The 21,729-nt window shown below is 38.7% G+C and overlaps 1 protein-coding gene across 1 annotated transcript in view; it reads left to right on the top strand.

The window, feature by feature from the left end:
* The first annotated feature begins 708 nt into the window (after positions 1-708).
* Cntn6 (contactin 6) overlaps positions 709-21,729 on the top strand; it is a 161,409-nt gene continuing 140,388 nt past the window's right edge. The window contains exons 1-2 of the mRNA XM_027931907.3: positions 709-786; positions 7,141-7,316. Of these exons, the coding sequence (XP_027787708.2) occupies positions 7,175-7,316 (142 nt within the window). The 5' untranslated portion in view covers positions 709-786; positions 7,141-7,174. The remainder of the gene's footprint in view (positions 787-7,140; positions 7,317-21,729) is intronic.

Genomic DNA, 21,729 nt, shown 5'->3' on the forward strand with positions numbered 1-21,729 from the left:
AATAAAAAAAATAAAAAGGGCTGAGGATGGGGCTCTGTGGTAAAAGCACCCTAGTATTCAATTCCCAGTATAAATTAAATATATATATATATATATATATATATATATATATATATATACACACACACACACATATAGCATATATACACACATACACACACACACACACACACACACACACACATATATATATATATATATATATATATATATATATACTATATAACATCTTTATATATATCATATAATATAAATATATATGATTATATAATATAAATTTTAATTAATTCCATTTTAGGAGAACAATTATATATAAAAGTAAATTTTTAGTATACATAAAATTTTCTTAAGAAAATAGATACATGGCGCCCAAGTATCGGCTGTTAGTCCTGAATCAATGTTGACTTCTTGCCGCTGTGGGTTTTATCGTGGTTGTGTAGATGGATGCCTTTTGGTTGTAGGAAATACAGATAATTCAGGGTGAAAGCAAAATTACTATACATGGTTCAGAAATAAAGGTTTGCATACATCATCCTTCCAAGGTTTTCTGTAAGCGTGAGGCTGTTACCAAGTGAAACATTGTAACACGGTGTGTAGACTGGATACTTCATAGAGGCTCAAGCATGCTCCTTAGGTCATGCTCTTCTTTTTATTCTCAGGTGATGGTCCTTGGATCCCACCTACTTTTATCGAGGAGCCACAAGATGTCATTTTTCCTTTGGATTTATCAAGATCTGAGATCATCCTGAATTGTGCTGCTAATGGTTACCCTTCACCCCATTATAGGTAAAAATCCTACTGCTTAGTACCTCTCCTTTCTCGTGGATATAAAACATGCAATAAAGTGGTACACTTGAACCCCATCAGGCACACCCCTCAATACTTTTTCTAGAGCCGAACAGCTCTAATCATCCCTTGGTTAGAGATGCAGACACTTTGCGTTCCCCAGAGTGTTTCCTCATGCCACTCACCAGGCACTAATTATCCCCACCCCCACCCCCCAGCTGACCGCTGTCTTGTGTCTGTCTTATTGAATAGGTTTGCTTGCAGCACTTATTCTGTGCAGAGCCAGTGGTTAGAATTCAGAGAGACAGGCAAAGGTAGGAGGAGTAGGTAGAGAGGGAGAACAGAGTATGGAAATACTGCAAGAAAAAAAAACAAAAAAACAGAAAACAACAGGAAAGAAATAAAAAGAGAAAATACAGGAAGGAAAGATCTTTATACCTCAATTTGAAACAGTAAAATGCAAGCATTCCCGGTCTCACACCAACCTGAGACTATTGTCCCAGTTCCCCATACACAAGGACTATAAAAATGATCCCCTAAAAGGAATGAACTAAAGTGAAAATTTAGGGGATACCAGGATATCAGCTATGGCCCCCTTCTCTCTCCCAGGAGAAGTCTATGTTACCCCTTTCTAATAAATCCTGCTTTGTATGCTTGAAAAAAAATAAAATAAAATGGAAATTTAAACTTCTCTTAGCAAATAAATTTCTCTAACTTCAGTACTGGATCACATCACCCAATTATTGATTGTAGAAAAATAGATGTTGAAGACAGCTAAATGCCTTTAAAGGTAGAAAGAGGATTTGCGTTGTGGACAAATAGGAAAAAAAATGTATTTGTCTCTGACATCTTCCCTGTGAAATAATAGGGAAGAAGGATCAGCAATGTTTACAGTTTTACTTATCCAGGTAGAATTTGATTCATACTGTGGATAGGATGCACAAATTTAATGATGTATACATGTATCAATTATACTTGTGCAGATCATAAGGATATTTTGCTGGTAAGAATTGAGTACACAGTGTGAACACAGCAAACAACACACACACAAAAATATTAAAAATGACTTGCAAATCTGGGTTGTAAAAGCATTTTCCAAAAGTTTTCGGTTTTAGATGTGGAGTTGACATAGACAGAAAGTAATCATCTTAGTACATTTGACAATATAAGCTTATTTTTGGAATGTTTAGGTTGCAGTAAAAATAGAGTCTATATAAGCATTATTATTTTGATCTGAAATTAGTCTAAATTAGTTAACTAAAGGACTTACACGCCCAAAGTTAAAGGCATTTCTATTTTATATTTTGTGGAGCTAATTTTAGCATCTTATTACAACTGAAGACTGAAAACTTCATTCTACTTATTAAGTTTCTCCTCTCTGAGATTCTCAAACCAATGAAATCCAAAGGTTAGGGGAAGAACAATCACTTTACTGTTTCACTCAATTCAGTGTTTTGTGTTTGTTTGTTTGTTTGTTTTAGTAATGAACTGTCTTATCCAACATAACTTCAAATAATCTAAAAATCTTCTGCATGCATTTTATGATCTCCTAACATTTGAAGTTGTCATTTTAATTTTGGGGAAACTAATTTGATTGATCATAGGAGTTGGTAAGGTATTCTAGAGAAGGAAAAAAAATATATGAATCCCTACAAATTCTTTTAAAAGTTTGCTAAATATATGATAAATAAATCATGTACTTGTAAAATATTTATCGACTTATAATAGGTAGAAGGATACAAAAGAGTGGTTCTGGAGACACTTTGCAAATTAGTACATTGATAAAGAAATAAAAAGATAAAAAGACTAGAAATTCTATTGTTAAATGGCCTGTGTTCCTAAGGTGTGCGTAAATTACAAAGCTAAAAGACAGGCAATGGTAGCATCTTACTTCTAATCTCCTTAAACTGGCTAAGCTGATCTCTGATATTACTAGAAAGAGACTTAGAAAGAGAGTGAGAAAAAAAATTAAATTTTTAGGATATTTTTATGGATAATCAAGCAAAGGGCAGACGTATTTCAGATAACGTACATTTGCAATGGAAATTTTAGTTTTAAGATGACCCTTTTAAATTCAGATTTTAAGAAAACTCACTTGTATTCATCTTAGATTATGTGTGGAGAGGTGAGTGTGTGCATTGGAAGAAGTTGACCATCACAGATTTTGACAGGTTGAAGTTCTACAAAGAGGCAGTGACTTAGAACTAAGCTAGTCACCACTGTCATTCCATGCGTGAGCTTGGAATAATCACTCCTGTCCTGTGTAGTCAGCTTTCTGATCAGATTTTGTGATGTTTTCCCAAATTGCTTGCTTGCTTGCTTGCTTGCTTGCTTGCTTGACTGATGATTGGTGTTGCTGGGGACATAACCTGGGTCCAGGGTCTCATGCTTGCTAGGCAAGGATTCTGCCTCTGAGCTATATGACCACTCCTTTTTATTTTATTTTATTATTTTGACACAGAATCTTCCTCAGTTGCCTAGACTGGCCTCCAGCTTGTAATCCTCCTGCCTCAGCCTCCTGTGTGGTTAGGATGACAGGTGTGCACCACCATCCCCAGTCAAGCATAGCAGTTTTGAAAAAGAGAAAAAAAACCAACAGTGAAATCTATTGCTTCGAAAGATTTTTGTTTTTCCTTAAACAGTAGCATGGTGCCAAATGTGAATTCTTTCACTAGTTTCTAGTTCTTCTTAAAGGAGTTAAGATTTTTTTAAAAAGTAGATTCAGTATAGAAATGAAAGCTCATGGGGGGAAATAACAGTATTTAAAAGCAGAACATTGGAAACAGTTGAAAAGCAATTTTGTCTAAAGTCTCTCACAGTGAGGTAAACATCTCCACCAACAGGAGGTGGTTGAAAACAAAGAGATATAGAAACATTAGGCAAGTCTGGTGGAGATGTTTACCTCATAGGAAAAGGTTACCTGTATTCTTTCTAAGACCAGGTAATGTTGGAGAAGATGAGATCTAGCAAGAAATATTAGCAAAGGGAAGACAACTGGGTTATCCAAAGATGGTGCTTGGGTAGGCTTGTTTATGTCTAGAAAGTTCTAAGAATATGTGCTAGCCATGAACGTAGTTCCTAGTATTTGATCTGGGAAAATGAAACATTTCTGTACAGGATACGATTTCTATATGGTATAGACTCTCTTTCAGGAAAAGGACTTTGAATATTATCAGATTTCTGACACGTCACCATTGGCCTGATCACCAAAGGTACTCCTCTCTGCGATTCTCTGTTGCTTCTCTTTATCATTAAGTCATCATTCATTCCCCATGAGCCCTGGATGTTGGAGTCAAACCCATTAGAGTTGTCGCTCAGACTTTCTATTTCGATCATCTCCACACGCAGACTCAGGGGGCATGCATCATGCAAGACACACCAAACATAGCTGCCACTCCTTACATTCTTAACATGAGGCTTAACAACTTCACAGTGAAGGATGTGCCAGGGCAAAAGGTTAAGATTTTACTTCAAATCCATGACGTTGCCTGAGATTAATCCAATGCTAACTCTTGGGCTTCAAATCATTCATTAGAACATATTTCCTCATTTTCATCCTAGGAAAATACTGCTGGGGAAGCCGTGCCAGCAGTAACATTGCGGGACCATGGCTCGAATCCATGAATGTTATTTCTCCATTGATTAGAACATATTAATGAGGACAGAGCCCACACTGGGAGTTGAACCCCTGATCTACAGGCACAGTTTAATAATCATTGCACCATTGTGATTAGAACGATCACATGGGATACTTGTGAAAAAATTCATTTTCTGCCGCTAAGCCAACAACTTTGAATTTGTGTTGAAAAAACAATTACTGAGCTTAATTAGGAGCATGTAATAATGACAGCAGTTATTTCGGTGATTGATTCCAAAATTAAAGAGAGCTGGCAAACTGAGTATGGTATATCCTTTGCTTTGGAAATGATAAGGGGAACCTGGCGGCACAAAGATCGTGCCCTGTAAGCAAATTATGAAAGATGGTATTATAGCTCTGAAGGAGAATATGGGCCTCTTGAGACAGGCCTACAGAAAGAAAAGCTTCATTTTTTTTCCCTCTTTCCTCATATGGAGAACAAGAAACATTCTGTATGATCCCTATAGGAGAAAGAAAGAAGGAATGAAGGAGGGAAGGAAGGAAAAGGAAAGAAAGAAAAGAAGGAAGGGAAAGAGAGAGAGAGAGAGAGAGAGAGAGAGAGAGAGAGAGAGAGAGAGAGAGAACAATCAAATTGGCAGAAAATCCATCCATTTCTACTGTCTTTCAGCCTCCTTTCATTAAAGAGAAGTTGAAGTACACAGGAAGTGGCCAAGTAATTTAAGAATGACAGCGTTGGTTCAAAACCTCTCCTCGATTTGATATTTGATCCTGTCTTTAATAGGATAGAGGACTCCCCAAGTTCATATTTCCTTTCTAATTCTGGAGACATGTGTCATATTCTCTCCATGGGGTGTTTCAGAATGCGCCAAAAAAAAAAAAAAAAAAAAAAAAAGCCAATGACATTTGAAATCAGCCTGTAAAATGTCATTCCTTTCTTAGAATTAGCCATCCCCACCAAAACATTTTAATGTGATTTCATTATGCAGGCAAGAATCATAGCAAAGCTGGTGTGGACCCTAAAAAGAAGAGTTGGGTGACTGGCCCCAGTGCATAGGAACAAGAGAATCATTCCTTGTTTTTCTAAGTGACTGTGATGGGGTAGAGGACACATCGCCCCCAAAATATGGAACTGGGGCATGAAATAGTGGAAGCAAGAAGGTCACTTATCTTCCACTCATTCTTCTATCCCTGAACCAGGTCAAAAAACTTTATTCCAAAGGGACCTTTTCTATACCCAGAGGAAAGGAATGCCCTATCCCCAAACTCAGAGACACCAACGGGAATCTAACAGACAGGCCTAGGATGCCCCTGATTTAGAATTTCCTCTGTCCATCTATTCTTCCTAATAAGTGTCCACTCCTGATCAAGACCAGCACACAAGACTCTAATCCCAGCAATTCAGGAGGCTGAGGCAGGAGGATTGCAAGTTCAAAGCCAGACTCAGCAGTTTAACGAAGCACTTAGCAACTCAGGGAAACTCTTTCTCTAAATAAAATATTAAAAAGGGCTAGGAGTGTGGCTCAGTGGGTAAGTTCTCCTGGGTTCAATCTCCCATACCAAAAATTAACTTAAAAAAAAAAAAAGACTAGCACACACCTACACAGTTTTATCTGTGGTTTGGGATCTTTGCTCCTGAAGGATCCTGTATTGGGGAAGAGGAGTTAGCTTCAACAAATCTGCAAGTTTTTTCTCTTTTTAAACTGTCTTTTGTAATAAAGGTCTCAGCCACAAAGATCCCAAACAACAGGAAATGAGTTTTCTCCCGCCTGGCCATTAGTTGTCACGATTCACTATTTTCAAATGATTTTCTTAAATGATGTAAATTATTGGACACAACTTGTGCTCTGAAAACGTACCACACGAAGTATGCAATACTCATTTTTTCAAAACACTTGAAGGTTTTGAGGGAATTAGGAGGTGCAAGGTCAGGGGAATGAATCTGGCTGGAGATGGGTATTCATTTGTCTGAAAAATGACCACATGGAATTTTTAAACTATTTATGCTTCTTGGAAAATAAATAATACGTTTACACCCTTCATCTAGTTAATTCATGTACTAAGGAATTCTTGTCTAATAGCTACACCAAGAGACTTTTTGCTTCCTAAAATAAAAACGACTCACGCTGCATTTGCGTTGCTAACATATAATTTTAGGTTGGCATTCCTAAGTACTGCTGAAACATTTTCAACGTGATTAATTTTCCAAGTAACAGGCTAACGGACAATGATATTCTGGGATCGTCAGGTTATAATTGTTTCGTTATCAGCCTCAAATTGGCATTGCAAAATCTTTGCTGGTATTCTGTGCGTCATTTGTAATATAATCTTTATGGATTTCCATCTCTAAATCATTTCTGACATCCAATTTTGCAGTAGCAATTTGGGGGAGTTCAGGTATGGATAGATGTTTTTTGGAAAAGTCTCTAAAGGATTAGGATGGCCAGCATTATTGACTGAATGTCTAATTTTTATTTCTTATGTCAGTGGTTCTCATGACTCTCTATGTACATGGGGATGAATGTCTCTAACTCTTTCCAAGAGTCCAAGAGCTTTCAAATAACCTCCCTGTTGGTATCACTGGGCTCAAGACAGGTAACTTAAGGGGGATTGGTCAGATGATCTCCACTGGTAAACATACAATATATTTTTTATATAATTGCAGGAATTAAAACTGCATGTCATTTAAGAAAAATTAGCAGTGAACCCTGCAAATTATAAATGTCATTTGATCTTTTTTTTTATTATTTTCCTTAAAGGTGGAGTCAAAATGGCAGAGAGATTGATTTTGCAATGAGTTATCACTACAAGTTAGACGGAGGCAGCTTGGCCATCAGCAGTCCCCGCACAGATCAAGATGCTGGCACGTACCAGTGCCTGGCCACCAATCTTCTGGGGACCATTCTGAGTCGGAAGGCAAAGCTGCAGTTTGCATGTGAGTTTGGGGGAAAAATGTTGACTCCTGTGTTTCTGAAAATATATATTTTTTTGATATGCATATTGGGGGAAAAAATCCAGCTTTGCTAAGAATTTTCACTTGGAGAACAAATTTGTTTTTATGGACATAAAAATTGTATATTTTGTAAATTTAGGCTTCTGAGGATGATGTAAACCTGTTTAGAATAAAGAAAATATCAGCATAATAATATTTGATAAACGATTTTTAGAAACATCTCTAAAAGTTCTAAATATAAATATCAAGATAAAGATATATCATATTGTCGTTTTAAAAAAATCTTTTCTTTTATGTTGGATATTGGTGTGCAGGGCATGAGAGGAAAACACAGAGGGCAGAGGTATCATTTGGGGGAGGCGGGTGTTCCAGGAAAAGCCATCATACGCCCACAGGGTGATGTAGGTAGAAATAAAGTGGTTGCCAAAGGCAGGCTTTATATTAACTGTAACAATGTCCAGCTGCATCACATAAATGTCATCCAAGTAATTACCTAGGTGACATTTGGGGACATTAGCAGATGAACAATAGAGAGACTGCTTCTTATATTCTTTCTATATAATGTTTCCAGGGACTAAAATGTTTCATATTGGATACAGTGCAAGCCTTGTTGGAGAGTAATTATATCTGTGGATGAGGACCAAGTAGGAGGCTCCCATTTCTTTCTTTTTTATCTTTCATAGCTCCCCTATGCTCTGATGATGTATCTGGGAGCCAAAGTGTTAGCTGCTACTCTTTGGGGGCTCACAGCGATGAGCGGAACTACTGTAGTCAGCAGCAGACGTAGGAATTAGTAGTTGACTCTGTTTCTGGTTGCAAATCTCATGTTGCAAATCTCATGTTGCCCAGGGGTCTTTATATGCTTCTCCTTTGGGATTAACCTCTTTTCTGCTTTTAAATATATATGCATGTGCACATCCGTAAACATGTGAAGCATAAATAAAACATGTACACATAAATTACGTGCTCGCACAAATAACACACACGAACTTACATTTTGCTAATATATCTGAATATGTTTGCCTCTGTGGAAAAAAGAGAAAGTACAGAAGTGTGGACATAAATGTAGTATGGGCAGACAAAAGCTGGTGGCTAGTTTGAACTTAGGGTGAAGACAATTATAGTAACTGACTTCTGCATTTTAGCTAAGATCATCATTTGGAAAAATAATAGGGAGCATAATAATACACTTATGTTGCAGACATAAATGACAGCTCCAGAGACTTGAACGATTCTGCCACAGTAATTATTTGTTTCTCTCGCTTAGAAAAGAGATGCCCCTAAAAGGTCCACATGATTTCAATCAGTGTTCGTAATGATAAATTTGACTTTCTGGCGAGGAAAATTCATACAGCCTTATAGTATTCAGTCTCTCTCCTCCCAGTTTATCTAGAGTGATGGATTCCATTCATTCTGGAAAACAACTAAATATCTACACTGAAAGTTAAGGCACGGTACTTTATATGGCAATACCTTTCTTCCCTCTTAATTGTTCCCCACTTTAAAAAAATACTTTAAAAATTCTCTAGTTTAATATGCAAATAGAAATTTTGCTAGTTAAAAACATACAATGTGTTAAAAAAAAAAAAGAAGGGAAAGGTTAAATTAGGATGAAAGTGAATGATTTCATTTGGATGAATGAGAGAGATCAATTTTTCTGCTGACTTTCCTAACAGTTCATGAACTTTTTTTTTTTTTTCCATTTGGGGGCAAAAGACATATATGAGTGTTGATCCTTAGAGTGTTTCCATTACTATTATATTAATGCAGAGAGCCAAGGGGCCCATTGGGCCCAATGCACCCAGCGATCTTTCTGCAGAGTTAAAGGATCTTGGGCTAAAACTGACATTTGAAAAACCCAAAGAAGAACCACCATATTCATGTCTAAACTGTTTCCTGGTATGTCCAGGGAGAGGTCTGCTGGACTGCAAAGAGAAAAAGTAGAATCTGAATGGTCACTTCTAAGGAAATGGACAGTTCCTAGAGCACAGAACCGGTGTGGTCCTCTGGGTTTTAATTCCTCGGTATCTTCTCTCATTTCTCAGCAGTGATTGTTTTGCTGGTCAGGTCTCGGTGGAATTACCATGTTGGGCAAATTCTGGGAATTTTTTTTTTTTAAGCAGACACCTCTCCATTCAAATTCCCTTTCTATCACCAGATCTAATAGAATAAAATAAGGCCAGTTCTTTACAATATTAAACCTCTGCTCAGAAACTACAGAATGAGAATGGCAGCCTGACCACCATGCAGAACAGGGACACTGATTAACAGAGATGGTGAAGGTGAGATTCCTGATTCATGTGGACACCAGAGAGAGGACTTCTCTGATTCTCATTTTTATTATTTCTCTCCACCGGGTCAAAGACCGCCATATTTCAAACGGCTACACTTTCTCAGAAAACTCTTCCAGTTTGCATTCTGAGTCTTTCTCCTGTCCACTTTTGTGTTGTCTTGATTTCAAGACTTTTAGATGCTTCTAAAAATCCTTCTCTTGAACTGAAGTGGCCAGCCACCAGCCACAGGAGGCAGATATTATCCTTGTTCCTATTTTTTTTTTTCATTTTAGAAAGCCCAAGACTCCCTGAGATTGGGGCTTTCTTAAGGAATGGTGTTAGAGACCAAGTTGAATCTTGAGTATTAAAAAAATGAGTTCAGGGGATTGGGGACTGGGGTTGTGGCTCAGTGGTAAAGTGCTTGCCTAGCATGTGTGAGGCACTGAGTTCGATTCTGAGCACCACATAGAAATAAATAAATAAAATAAAGGTCTATCAACAACTAAAAAAAAATATATTAAAAAAAAAAGAGTTTAGATTCTTACTCATACCCCTTCATGTTACAGTATCGAATCTCTCTCAAATCCTGCCCAAGCAACTCCTGGGGGGCTTTGTTCCCATTATTTCAATGGTTAAAGGGACCCTAATTTTCTAAATAATAAACCATATTTATAAGACACCAAGGTTCCCAGTGAGCCATGTGGTGGGTGCTGTTAGTGCCCTATCCAGATTCCCTGATGAGTGGTGTGTGCCCATCCCCATCTCTGTATTTCATGCCTCAGAGTTCCCCATGGGGTCAAGGCAGCTGAGAAAACTTCCTACTAGGTCCCTTTCCTCCCTTTATCCTGTCTCTATCTCTGCCTTTCTCCTGAGAGAATTCATTCGGGCACAGAAATCCTTGCTTCGTGTTTCTCTTCTAAGTAACCCAAAGTAAGACCAGCAGGACACATTTGATGTGAGATACTTGATCTACGTATTGATAGAAAAATCAGGTCCAGAAACCCCGCCCCCTTATCCAAACTTCCCCAGATAAGAACAAGGTATGCATCAAAATGAAAATGTTTGGATTCCTTGGCTTTGCACCTGGGGAGTCTATGGTACAGTGTCACTTTGACCTTCGAATGAATGGACTTGTGAACAGTCTTCTAGAATCTGCCTTGTCCATGGGAGAGATTGCAGACACATTCCTGTAGGTAATCGATGGCTTTTGTCTGTGACATCTAGCCCGGTGTTTGGCCATCCAAAAGCAGGCTCTGAGTTTCTTTTAGAAACTGCCTCTAACACTCTGCCTGGACATGAATCATCCCATCATAAAACCATCCTGAAAGATGGCCCATGCATAAAAAAAAAATCCCCTATTATGAAATATCATCTTAAATCTGTCTTCAACAAACTAGGTCACCTAGACGAGCCATTCACATCTCTGGGATTTGTAAACGTATGTTTTGGACTGTCTGACTACAAAAGCCCCTTTTAGCTCTTCAGCAGAGAAATCTTCCTTCCAAAGGGTCAGGCGGGTCCTCATTGAAGCTCTCCTTCTTCCCCTGTGCAAACTCAACCCTGCCGCAAGTGCAGCAGGTATTTCATAGCCAAAGGGCCCTGTTATCACCCCGGCCTCCTTGAGTGGTAAAAAACAGCGTGGCTTTGAAAATCACTTGTAGCTGCTTAGAATTTCTTTTCCTTCTCAAGGACTCTGGTGGTAAAGGTTGAACGTGGACTTCTTCCTTTCGTGTGCATGTTAATGAATTACCCTGTTCTTGTGTGAGACTACATCGCATCTGTCACTGCTGCCTAAAATGTCATCCTGGAGAAAAGGAGCTGGGTGTGTTGAAAGAAACCTCTGATCTCTCTAAGCTGTATTTTCGTGGAGGCTCTTATCCTATAGAACTTTACCAAGGAAAAGATAAACATTGAGGATACAAGTGAGTCCAGAATAAGACTTTTTGATCCTGCCCTCTGCAATATTTAATCACAGATACCGTTTCAGATCAGTTTGCTTCATTACAAGGGAAGGCAGGGCCACCACCCGGAGCCTCCTAATCAACTATTCATTTATTCATCCACCCAACATCCAAAAAAAAAAAAAAATACCCCATTTATATGCCTCCAGGCCTGGGCTGGGTCCTAAAGTTAAAATGGTTGATGAGAATGACTACTTCCTGTCTTCACAGAGCACACAGATAAAACCTTTAAGTGCACTTAAACACATACACACAGAGAAGAAACAAGAAGACAAAAAAAGAAATACATACATAGTATATATTGTTGAGTAAGCACCGTCCCCAGATCTTTTTTTCTTGTTTTGGTTTTGGGTACTAGGAAAGGAACCCAGGGGCACTCATCCACTGAGCCACCTCCCCAGTCCTATTTTTTTAAATTTTATTTAGAGACAGGGTCTCACTGAGTTGCTTAGGGCCTCGCCTTTGCTGAAACCGGCTTTGAACTTAAGATCCTCCTGCCTCAGCCTTCTGAGCTGCTGGGATGACAGGCGTGGGCCACCACACCCGCTGTCCCCAAATCTTTTTGTAAATTAATTCTGCTGATTAACCCTCTGAGATGATGAATTTCCCATTTTTTCAGATGAACAGGTTGAGGCACAGGGAAATGGATGAAGCTGCCTGAAATCACACAGACACCAAGTCAGAGGCCAAATCGCTATTCTAGTTCAGGGAGGGGAGTACAGAGTCCTTGCCCTACCACGTTTTCACTGCCTCAGGGGAAAAAAAAATCAGGTGATATTGATAAAGAGGTGACTTAACCCTGTGATAGGGGGATCCCAGAGTGGAAAATTGTCCTTAGCTGGTCTGGATTAGAGAAAGAGCAAAGGCCGGCTTCCAGAGGAAATGGGGCTTGAACTGAGCCCTCAAGTACTGGTACTGGTACCCACGCCCTCCCCTGCTCTGATTCAGCAGGACCTCATCTTTCTGGTCCATTTGAGTAAGAAATTGCACATTCAAGCTGCAGGCACAGTGGCTCGGTCGAGAAGGACATTCAGGCTGGACAGACAGACAGCAAGAGGGAATGCTTCAGATGTGGGAACAAGGCCAAGGATCCAGGGAGAGGGGAGGAGATGAGCAGAGAACTCAGCACGACAGAACAGAAGGCTGGCTTTCAGGGGCTTGAGGCTGAAATAGCATCTGGAGCCAGTGATAAGAGTCTCCTTACGGCAAAGCTAAACTAAGTTGAGTACTTAGCAAGGGCTAAGTTGACTGCTATTATGGGATTCCAAGGAAACACCCCCAAATCCATCCAATACGATATTTTACACAGGAGCATCAGAAGATGCTGAAGAAGATCCCACACTTGGTAGGACATCGCACACGAGTGTTGTTGCTTCGTGTGTAAAATGAGGGTGTTGCTATCACCCACTTCATAAGGGTTGATACAAGAAGGACTTGCTACTCCTAGAGCAAAGGACAAGGGTGACTGACAGAATGGATATGGAGAGGGACCTGGCCATGCAAATATGAATAGGCCAAGTCGTGTGTTTCACTATTGATCCTAGTAGCAGAAGAACCATTTGGACAATGTTAAGGATGTTGAGGCTGTTTGTAAAAGGGAGTTTTTTCAATGCCACATACTTTTCCTTTGGAAATGTGACTCGGATACATTCGTCATAATACTCATATCATTAAAAATCACAGCACACATAGGTAGAGGAATTTCAAACCTCAGTTGTCATAAGAACTTTTGTGATGGGGGATAAACAGTCGTTCTACCACATCCCAGGATGGATTTTTCAATGGTTCAAGGTTAAAATGCAATAATAATGTATTTTAGAGGGCTATAAACATGTAGGCATTTATAATCGTTGTGATTTTTTTCCAGTGGCATGCAAAAGATTGTATACCTGTCATGCTATTCATCTTTATTTTAGACCTGTAAGCTATTCTAGAATATGTTTAACAGTTGGAGAAATTCAAGGTGAGACTACTGTGTTATGTAGTTGCCCAAGGTCACCCAAACTATAGCTGGTCCTGAATTTCTCACATCTATATCTCAAAATAATTTTTAAAACCTATAATTATTTAATGGGTAGAGGAAGTAAAGCAGAATCTTTATGAATGGAAAAATCATAGTTATAGCACAACAAAAAAAAAAGGATTAAAAAAAAAAGTCCTGCCAGGAGAGATGGAGCACACCTGTAATCACAGCAGCTCTGGAGGCTGAGGCAGGAGGATCATGGGTTCAAGGCCAGTCTCAGCAAAGGTGAGGTACTAAGCAACTCAGTGAGACCTTGTGTCCAAATAAAATACAAAATAGGGCTGGGGATGTGGCTCTGTGGTGGAGTGTCCCTGAGTTCAATCCCTGATACCAAAAAAAAAAAAAAAAAAAAAAAAAAGAAAGAAAAAGAAAAGAAAATCCTAACATAAAGGTCTTTAACTCCTTACAGAAAGATTATTAAAATATTCTAGAACTTGAAAATTAGGTGTAATTTTATTTGTATTTCTTGGTCAGGATATTTACAGGCAGGTGGGGCAAGGGGATTCCTCACATTTAGAAATAAACTTGAAAAGCTTTGTGGACACTGATTAATTTCAAATGTCATTCAATTATTTTCTATGTATGAAATGCAAAAAATATTATATATTGCCCTGATGATATGGTGACAAAGGGCATTTATATTTGGGAAGGAAATTAAGACCCAGGAGAATAAGTTTTCAAAAATAACACTTTAAAAAGCATTTTGTAAAGTCTGTGATAATTGTGAAGTGTGTATTAAGTGGGTAATGCAGATCTAATTATAAATGAAAATGCTGAATGCCTTTTAACCTTTTTTTAAAAAGAACTAGAAAAACAACATGCATGAAGAAATATTTTTCCTTAATTTCTTAAGTAAAAGAAAGTGAATAAATTGGTACTGTTTTTGACGGTCACATTGAAATCGTACCAGATAGTGTTGCAATGAATTTAAAGTTCAGAATATGTCTTAATGAAGTAATAGCATGACCACCAATTGATATCATATTATGGAGAAAATTTTGTCTTTGCTTTTAAACATAATTTGGATCTTAAACAAATGGATGGTTGCGTGGTTGAATAATATGAAGTCACTATGACATTTATCTTAAAAATCAACAGGGAAGTTGATTATCCAATGCTTTTGCCTCATTTTGCTCACATCATCACTGTTGGGCATCTATTTATGTATCTTATCAAAAATGATACTTTTTTGAAAATCAGCCCTTCTCCCTGTGCCCTCCTCTGCCTATAATTCAGCAGGACCTCATCTTTTTGGTCCATTTGAGTAAAATTGCACATTCAAGCTGCAGAGGCTTGGTATCCATGTGGAAAAGCAAAATATTACAAAGTAAGGGATTCTTCCCATCAAAACGGAGAGGTTCTGTTATCTAAAAATGAAAAAGAAGCACAAAACCGAAATGGTCTCATTACTGCTCTTACGGTGTTTGAAGAATGGTTTTGATGAAGTTAGGTGCATAACTCATGTAGATTTTTCTTTTGGGACTCATAAACTTGGTTCAAATTACAGCAAAATTCTTACTTGCACGAAAGGATCAAATAAAACCCTTTCAGGCATTAATATTGAATATATATCCAATATTATCTAAAAAGTAACTTAGTATGCAAAGAATAAAGAGTTTTGGTAGAAAAACTCTGGAAATAGTCATTCTGTTTTAAGGAGTTAATTTATATCCTAGTTTTACCAAGAAAATTAATACATAGAGAAATGTACCAAAAAAATGGAAGTAGCTATATGAAGCATTACTAAGCCAAGCTCAGAAACAATATTGCAGACAACTCAGAAGGCTCTCTCCCCTCAAAGATGAGCTATATCTCCACTTGTAAATTTACAATCATGGTTTTGTGAATCTCATATGGAAAAAAAACCTATACAATATATACAATATATCCTTAAGTCTGCAGCCACCTCACACGTGGAATTTTAGGGTAGCCATAGTTCAATCCTTCTTGGTGCTGTTTAGCATTTTATTATTGGAATACACTAGAACATATGTGTAGCTTCTACTCTTCTTGAGAATTTGAGTTACTTCTAGGGGCAATGATGTATACTTCTTCTGTTGATATTCTTGCTCCATCTTTTGGTACACGGGTACATAAGGTTTCTCTGTCGTAATACCACGGGACAGAACCGAAAGGCGATTGATCATGCAGATGAACAACCTTGAGAGATACTACTCATCTGACATGATGAATTATAATTCATCGTGATGAACCCCAAATAAACGCAGCGTGCGTGGCATTCAGTGGAGTTTTGGAAATAAAGTTTGTTCCTGCTTGAGTGGCTCGTGATTTTGTGCCCAGCCAGACTGTGGCACATTTTGGAGAAAGGAACGTTTATTTGGGGTTCATCATCTTAGTCCACCTATGGCCAGCTCCATTGCTCTGGGCCCAGTAAAGCAGACCTCATGGTGAAAGCAGCTATGGACACGGTCATCAAGAAGCAGAGAGAGAGAGAGAGAGAGATGGACAAATACATATCTCAAAGGCATGCCCCCAATTACCCAACTCTTCTAGCCACACTTGACCTGTCTACAGTTAACACCAGGTTAATCCTTATGAGGGGATTAATCCACTGCTCAGGTTACAATGCTCATGACCTAATCATCACGCCTCTGAACTGTCTTGCATGGTCTCAGACATGAGCTTTTGGGGGACATTTCCCATCTAAACCATAACACATCCCCCTGGAGCCAGGGATGTATTCTTGACCTCAGTTGATATCATCTGTCCTTTTCTAAATATTATTAGCATGTGAATGCACATCTTAACATAATCATTATCATCTCAATGGCTTGCTGGCCTCACCTTTCAACCAAAAATGCCATGCATCATTCCTACTTGGCTATGGCTCTCAGCAAAAATGTTCTTTTTTTTCTTATTTATTTATTTATTTATTTATTATTATTATTATTATTATTATTATTATTATTATTATTTCTTTATTCTTTGGAGTTCTATACAACACCAGGATACATCTGACATCCTCACAAAAGCCTGGAACACACCCTGCTCCAATTCTCTCGTCCTCCACTTTCTCCACTCCACCGATCCCTCTTCAATCCATGTACAGTTTATTTTATTTTATTTTTAATTAGCGTCCTGTGGATCTACCCAAGGCCGGGAGCCACGAGGCCACATCCATACAGGCACACACAAAAGCTCAGATTCCTTCCACTGTCTGGCTGTTCCTTTGGTCAAAGCAGAGGCTAACTCAATCAGGACATTAAAGGGGGTCTCATTTGAGGTTCATTTATATTTCCTGATGACCAATGGCATGGAGCACCTTTATATATGTATATTGGCTATTTGGAAGTCCCGCCACACACCGCCCCCCCACCCCCTGCCCCCACACACCCACCAATTTTCTGCAGTGTTTAATTCATTTTCTTCTCTTTCTTTTCTCTCTTTGTTTTCTATTGACAGTCCTTTTCTCAGTGAGCAATTCTGCATAGGCTCACTTTGTTGCTTTTATGTGTAGGAAACTACTTGTACCATGTGGCTTGTCTTTCTTTCACTCTCTTAATCATATCTAGTGACAAACAGAAATTCTTACAATGCATATAGTCCCATCTATTTATCTTTTCCTCTGTGGGCTGATACATTTTTAAGAAAGTTTTTTCTTTTTTTTTCTATTCTGAGACCATGAAGATATTCTCTTCTATCACCTTCCATAATGCATTGCTTTGTATTCATATTTAAAATGACCGTGCACCTAAAGTTAACAAGCACGCTTTAAGATTGGTTTAATGTCCACTCATTCTTTGGTATCATCTGAGGACTAATTCCAGGTCACCCACAGATACCAAAATCCCTAAATGATAAAGTCTCTTAGATAACATGACACAATTTTGTACATAACCTATGCACATCCTTTTGAATATGTGAACCATCTCTAGATGACACATAATACCTAGTGCATTGTAAGTGCTATGGGAACAGTTATAATGTATTGTTCAGGGAAGAATTCAAGAAAAGGGGGCAGTGCATATTTAGTACAATGCATTTTATTTTGTTTTATTTTTTGACTTATGAATTTAGGTACATAGAATCTGTGGATCCAGAAGAATAACTGGACTAAATTTTTTAATTTTTTTCCCCTGTCTGGAAGGGTCCTATTGACACATCACCCATATCAAGAATCTGGTCCTTTCTCTGCGTCCTACATTGCCATTGCTGAAGGAAATCGAGTGTGCCTACCTGCTTGCAGCGCTTTTGATCTCTCTCTTCTCTCTTCCCTCTTTATATTTGACTGTACTTGTATAAATGACATACTCTATTAATTATTACAATCTTACAATGAGTCTTGATATCTGGTAGCTCTTCTCACAGATGATATGGATCCCAAAAAGAGATGAGTCAAATTGTAAACTAAACCCATAGAGAATAAAACCAAGAAAGATTGAAATGAGAATTAAAATTCATGCCAGGCATGAATCCAGTACCCAGGAACTGAAGCTGACCTTGCCTATTTTACATGGGATCTAATTTTGTCAATTGCTCCTGCGGGCCTAATCCCCCTAACACTAAAACCTGAGACAAGTTTCTCCTGCGAATGGTCATTCAGAGTATTTTTAAGGTGCTGGCCTTTATAAGGTACTTATTAAGCCATCTGCATGCTTGTCAGGAGACTCTCCAAATTATGTGCCTGATTGCCACTGTAGTTAGTGCCCATGGTGCTTGGAAATCTCACAAGATGTTGCAACATCAAAAGCTCCTGTAAAAATAAACAGTGGAGCTGAGTTTGAACTCAATTCCTCAGAGTTCAAGTCAGCCTAATGCTTACCTTGTTCACATATCATGTGGCTTTTCTTGGTTTAAAAAAAAAAAAAAAAACTGGGTGTGGTGTCACATACCTGTAATCCCAGTGGCTCAGGAGGCTGAGGCAGGAGGATCACGAGTTCAAAGCCAGCCTCAGCAAAAGTGAGGTGCTAAGCAACTCAGTGAGACCCTGACTCTAAATAAAATACAGAATAGGGCAGGGAGTGTGGCTCAATGGCTGAGTACCTGTGAGTTCAATCCCCAGTACTCCAAAAAAAGCAAAAACACAAAAAACTCACAAAACAAAAACTGACTCGACTCGAGAGCTTCCTCTTACCTATTTCAGAAAATAAGTTTGAATGATTACCTAGTTCCTTCCTCTCTGAGAATCTCTCTCTCCATTTTCCAGGATGGATGCTTTTGAATGGTAGATGCTCTGGATCCCAAATGGATATCAGTACATTTATGTGACTCCTCCATTTTTGTAGCAGTGGAGAAATGATGGGAGTTTACAAATGGCGCAGTAGCATTTCAAGTTTTGCAATGGTGAACACATCTTCTGTGATGGATGTTTTTTTTTGTGTGGTGAAATATATGGGGTCCCCCAAAAGCTCATGTGGGAGATAATACAAGAATGTTCAGGGGTGAAATGATTAAACTGTGAGAGCTGTAACTTAATCAGTGGATTAATCCACTGATATGGATTAATTGGGTGGTACCTGTAGGCAGGTGGGGTGTGGCTGGGGGAAGTAAGTCAGTCACTGGGGACTGCCTTTGGCAAGGTTGCTCTCTCTCTCTCTCTCTCTCTCTCTCTCTCTCTCTCCTTTTTTTCCATAAGCTGGGCTACTTTCCTCTGCCATTGTCCTCTGCCATGATGATCTGCCTCACAGTGGACCCGGAGTTATGGACTCAGCCAACCCTGGACCATGCCCCTCAAACCATGAGCTAAAATAAACTTTTCCTTCTCACGTTTTTTTTTCTTGTCAGAGTTCTGATCCCAGTTTTGAAAATCTAACCAAAACAGTGCTTTAGACATATCTTCCTCAAATGACCAAACCTCACAACAGTTCTTTCTAATTAAAAAGGATAATTTCGTCCAATCCTCAAAAATACTACATAAAAAAAAAAAAAAAAAAACGACTCCCATCATCCCGATTTTATGCATAAGGAAAACTAAGGTCAGATAAGTGAAGTCATGTGCCTGAGGACATTAGAAAACAGTTGAAGCTGGGATTGGACGCCAGGCGTGCTTTATGTTTTTAGCTCCTTCACTAATTATTCTCCAAGTGCTTGTCAAATTTTAATGTGTGTACAGATCCCTTGTGGATCATCTTAAAAGCAAATTTTAATTCAGTAGGTCTGAAGGAGGGCCCAGTATGTGACATTTTTAGCAAGCTCCCTGGTGACACTAATGTGACTCATTCCAGACTTTGAGTAGCACATAGCCTTAAAAGGTACCTTAGGCTAGTGCCTGAAGACCACCCATCAGCAGCAATACCACAGGGGTTCACACAGGTGCTGCAAGCCCACACACATCCAGGAGAAAAGCAAATGCAATATTGATTTCCAAACTCTAGGTTGACCTTTCAGCCTATCCACGCATACACTCCAATAACACACACTTACTGAGCACCTACTGTGTGCCAAGTCCAATCCTAAGCAGCAAGCAGAACAAATTTGATATATATATATATATATATATATATATATATATATATATATATATATATATATATATTTGTGCATCTGTCCAAATATAACTGCAGGCTCACTTAAAAAAAAAAAAAGAAAGAAAGAAAATATATGAATGCTGTTGGAATAAAGAACAAGGAAAAAATGTGCTCGAGCATTAAAGAAAAGCAATAGGTTTTCCAACTGTAATCCCCTCCCTGAATTAAGATCCTCCCAGGCAGTTTTTTTTCATGACAGAATATGCAAATGAGAAGAAGCCTAGATCTGCAGACGTGATTTAACAAGTCAATTGCTGGGTGTTTCCCCCCCACACCTTTTTTTTTTTTTTGAGAATTGAGCCATTGAGAGATCCATTTCCACATACATATTAATGAGCTGTTTTGCATAAATCAATTCTGTTTTTATGAATGGAGATTATACAGCCCTCCTTTAATTCTTCCAGAAATCCCATCCAAATAGACTACTCGAGTTCCTCTTACCCGGTCTCTCCCTTGGGCACAGAGGATTTATTTTAATTATTTCATCAGGTTTAAGCAAAAGTAATCGAATATAAACAAGTGCGCTGGTGGGCTGCACCCTCTGCCAGCTGCCTCTCGGCCTTCTGGAAGGCTCTGTACTGTTCTCAGTACCCATTTAGAAGGTGATCCTTTTTCATTTAAAAAAGGTATGAAACATGTCTAGATCACATTTAAAAATTTATGATGTTTCTTTTTGTTAAGTCTGGCTGACCAAACTTACTATGAATATCGTTATTAATATAAATATTAGTATTAGTAAAAGCTAATATAGATGCAGTGAGCCACACACAGGACCAGGCGATTCCTGGGTTTGCTTAAATTCTCTCAGCGGGGGACTGGCAGAGCTAGGGCTTGGAACCTGGGAACACTAGGGACAGGAGACAGACCTGGAATCCAACACTGGCTTTCAAAGTGTCCCTCCATGGCAGAGATCCTAATGAGACATCTCATTGTGGCCTGAGGTTCCAGCTATTTCGCCTCCATCCTCCACCTCTTTCCATAGTGAACAGGAGGAAAAGTCAGAATCTTTGACGCTCTTCATAAAATGACCCCTGCCCTCAGCTCCATATTTCACTATAGGAGTGACGAGGGTGTTTTGGTGAGACTGTCCATAAGCACATGCCTCGACATCTTTAAGGATTCATCTTAAATAAAGTTCTTAAAGATGCGTTCTTTTCTCGGGTCTGTAATGGCAACTGCAGTATCTCATTCTTCTTTTGCAACCAGGTCTTTAGTGAGGAATAGAGTCATTCTTTCTCTTCCACGTTGCTTTTAGATGATGTCTCCTCCCTCATATGCAATGCCCCAGTCAATGCAATCATGCCTTTAGGCTATAGTGGCTATTGCTTCTCTTGGTGACAATCATGTTCTCACCCTGCCACCCCTAGTATGCCTTGAAGACCACCTACCTCCTAGCTCAACATCCTCTTCAAAATATTCATGTATTATTTTTTGGCAACTCTGGCCTTTGGTTAATTCAGTATTCAGTATCCCAATTTCTCAGTCTTTAATTTCTTCCCTTTCACTAATTCTATTTATCACCCCACCTTAGGTAATAGCTACCCTGCGATTTCTTCAAGACCTTGTTGGTATCTAAAATGGCAAGACTCAACCATAGGCTGATTTCCAACCTTTCCAACTCGGGGTGCCATGTCTATAGCTCACTCTCTG

This window comes from Marmota flaviventris, chromosome 20 (genome assembly GCF_047511675.1).
Source record: "Marmota flaviventris isolate mMarFla1 chromosome 20, mMarFla1.hap1, whole genome shotgun sequence".
Lineage (NCBI taxonomy): Eukaryota > Metazoa > Chordata > Mammalia > Rodentia > Sciuridae > Marmota > Marmota flaviventris.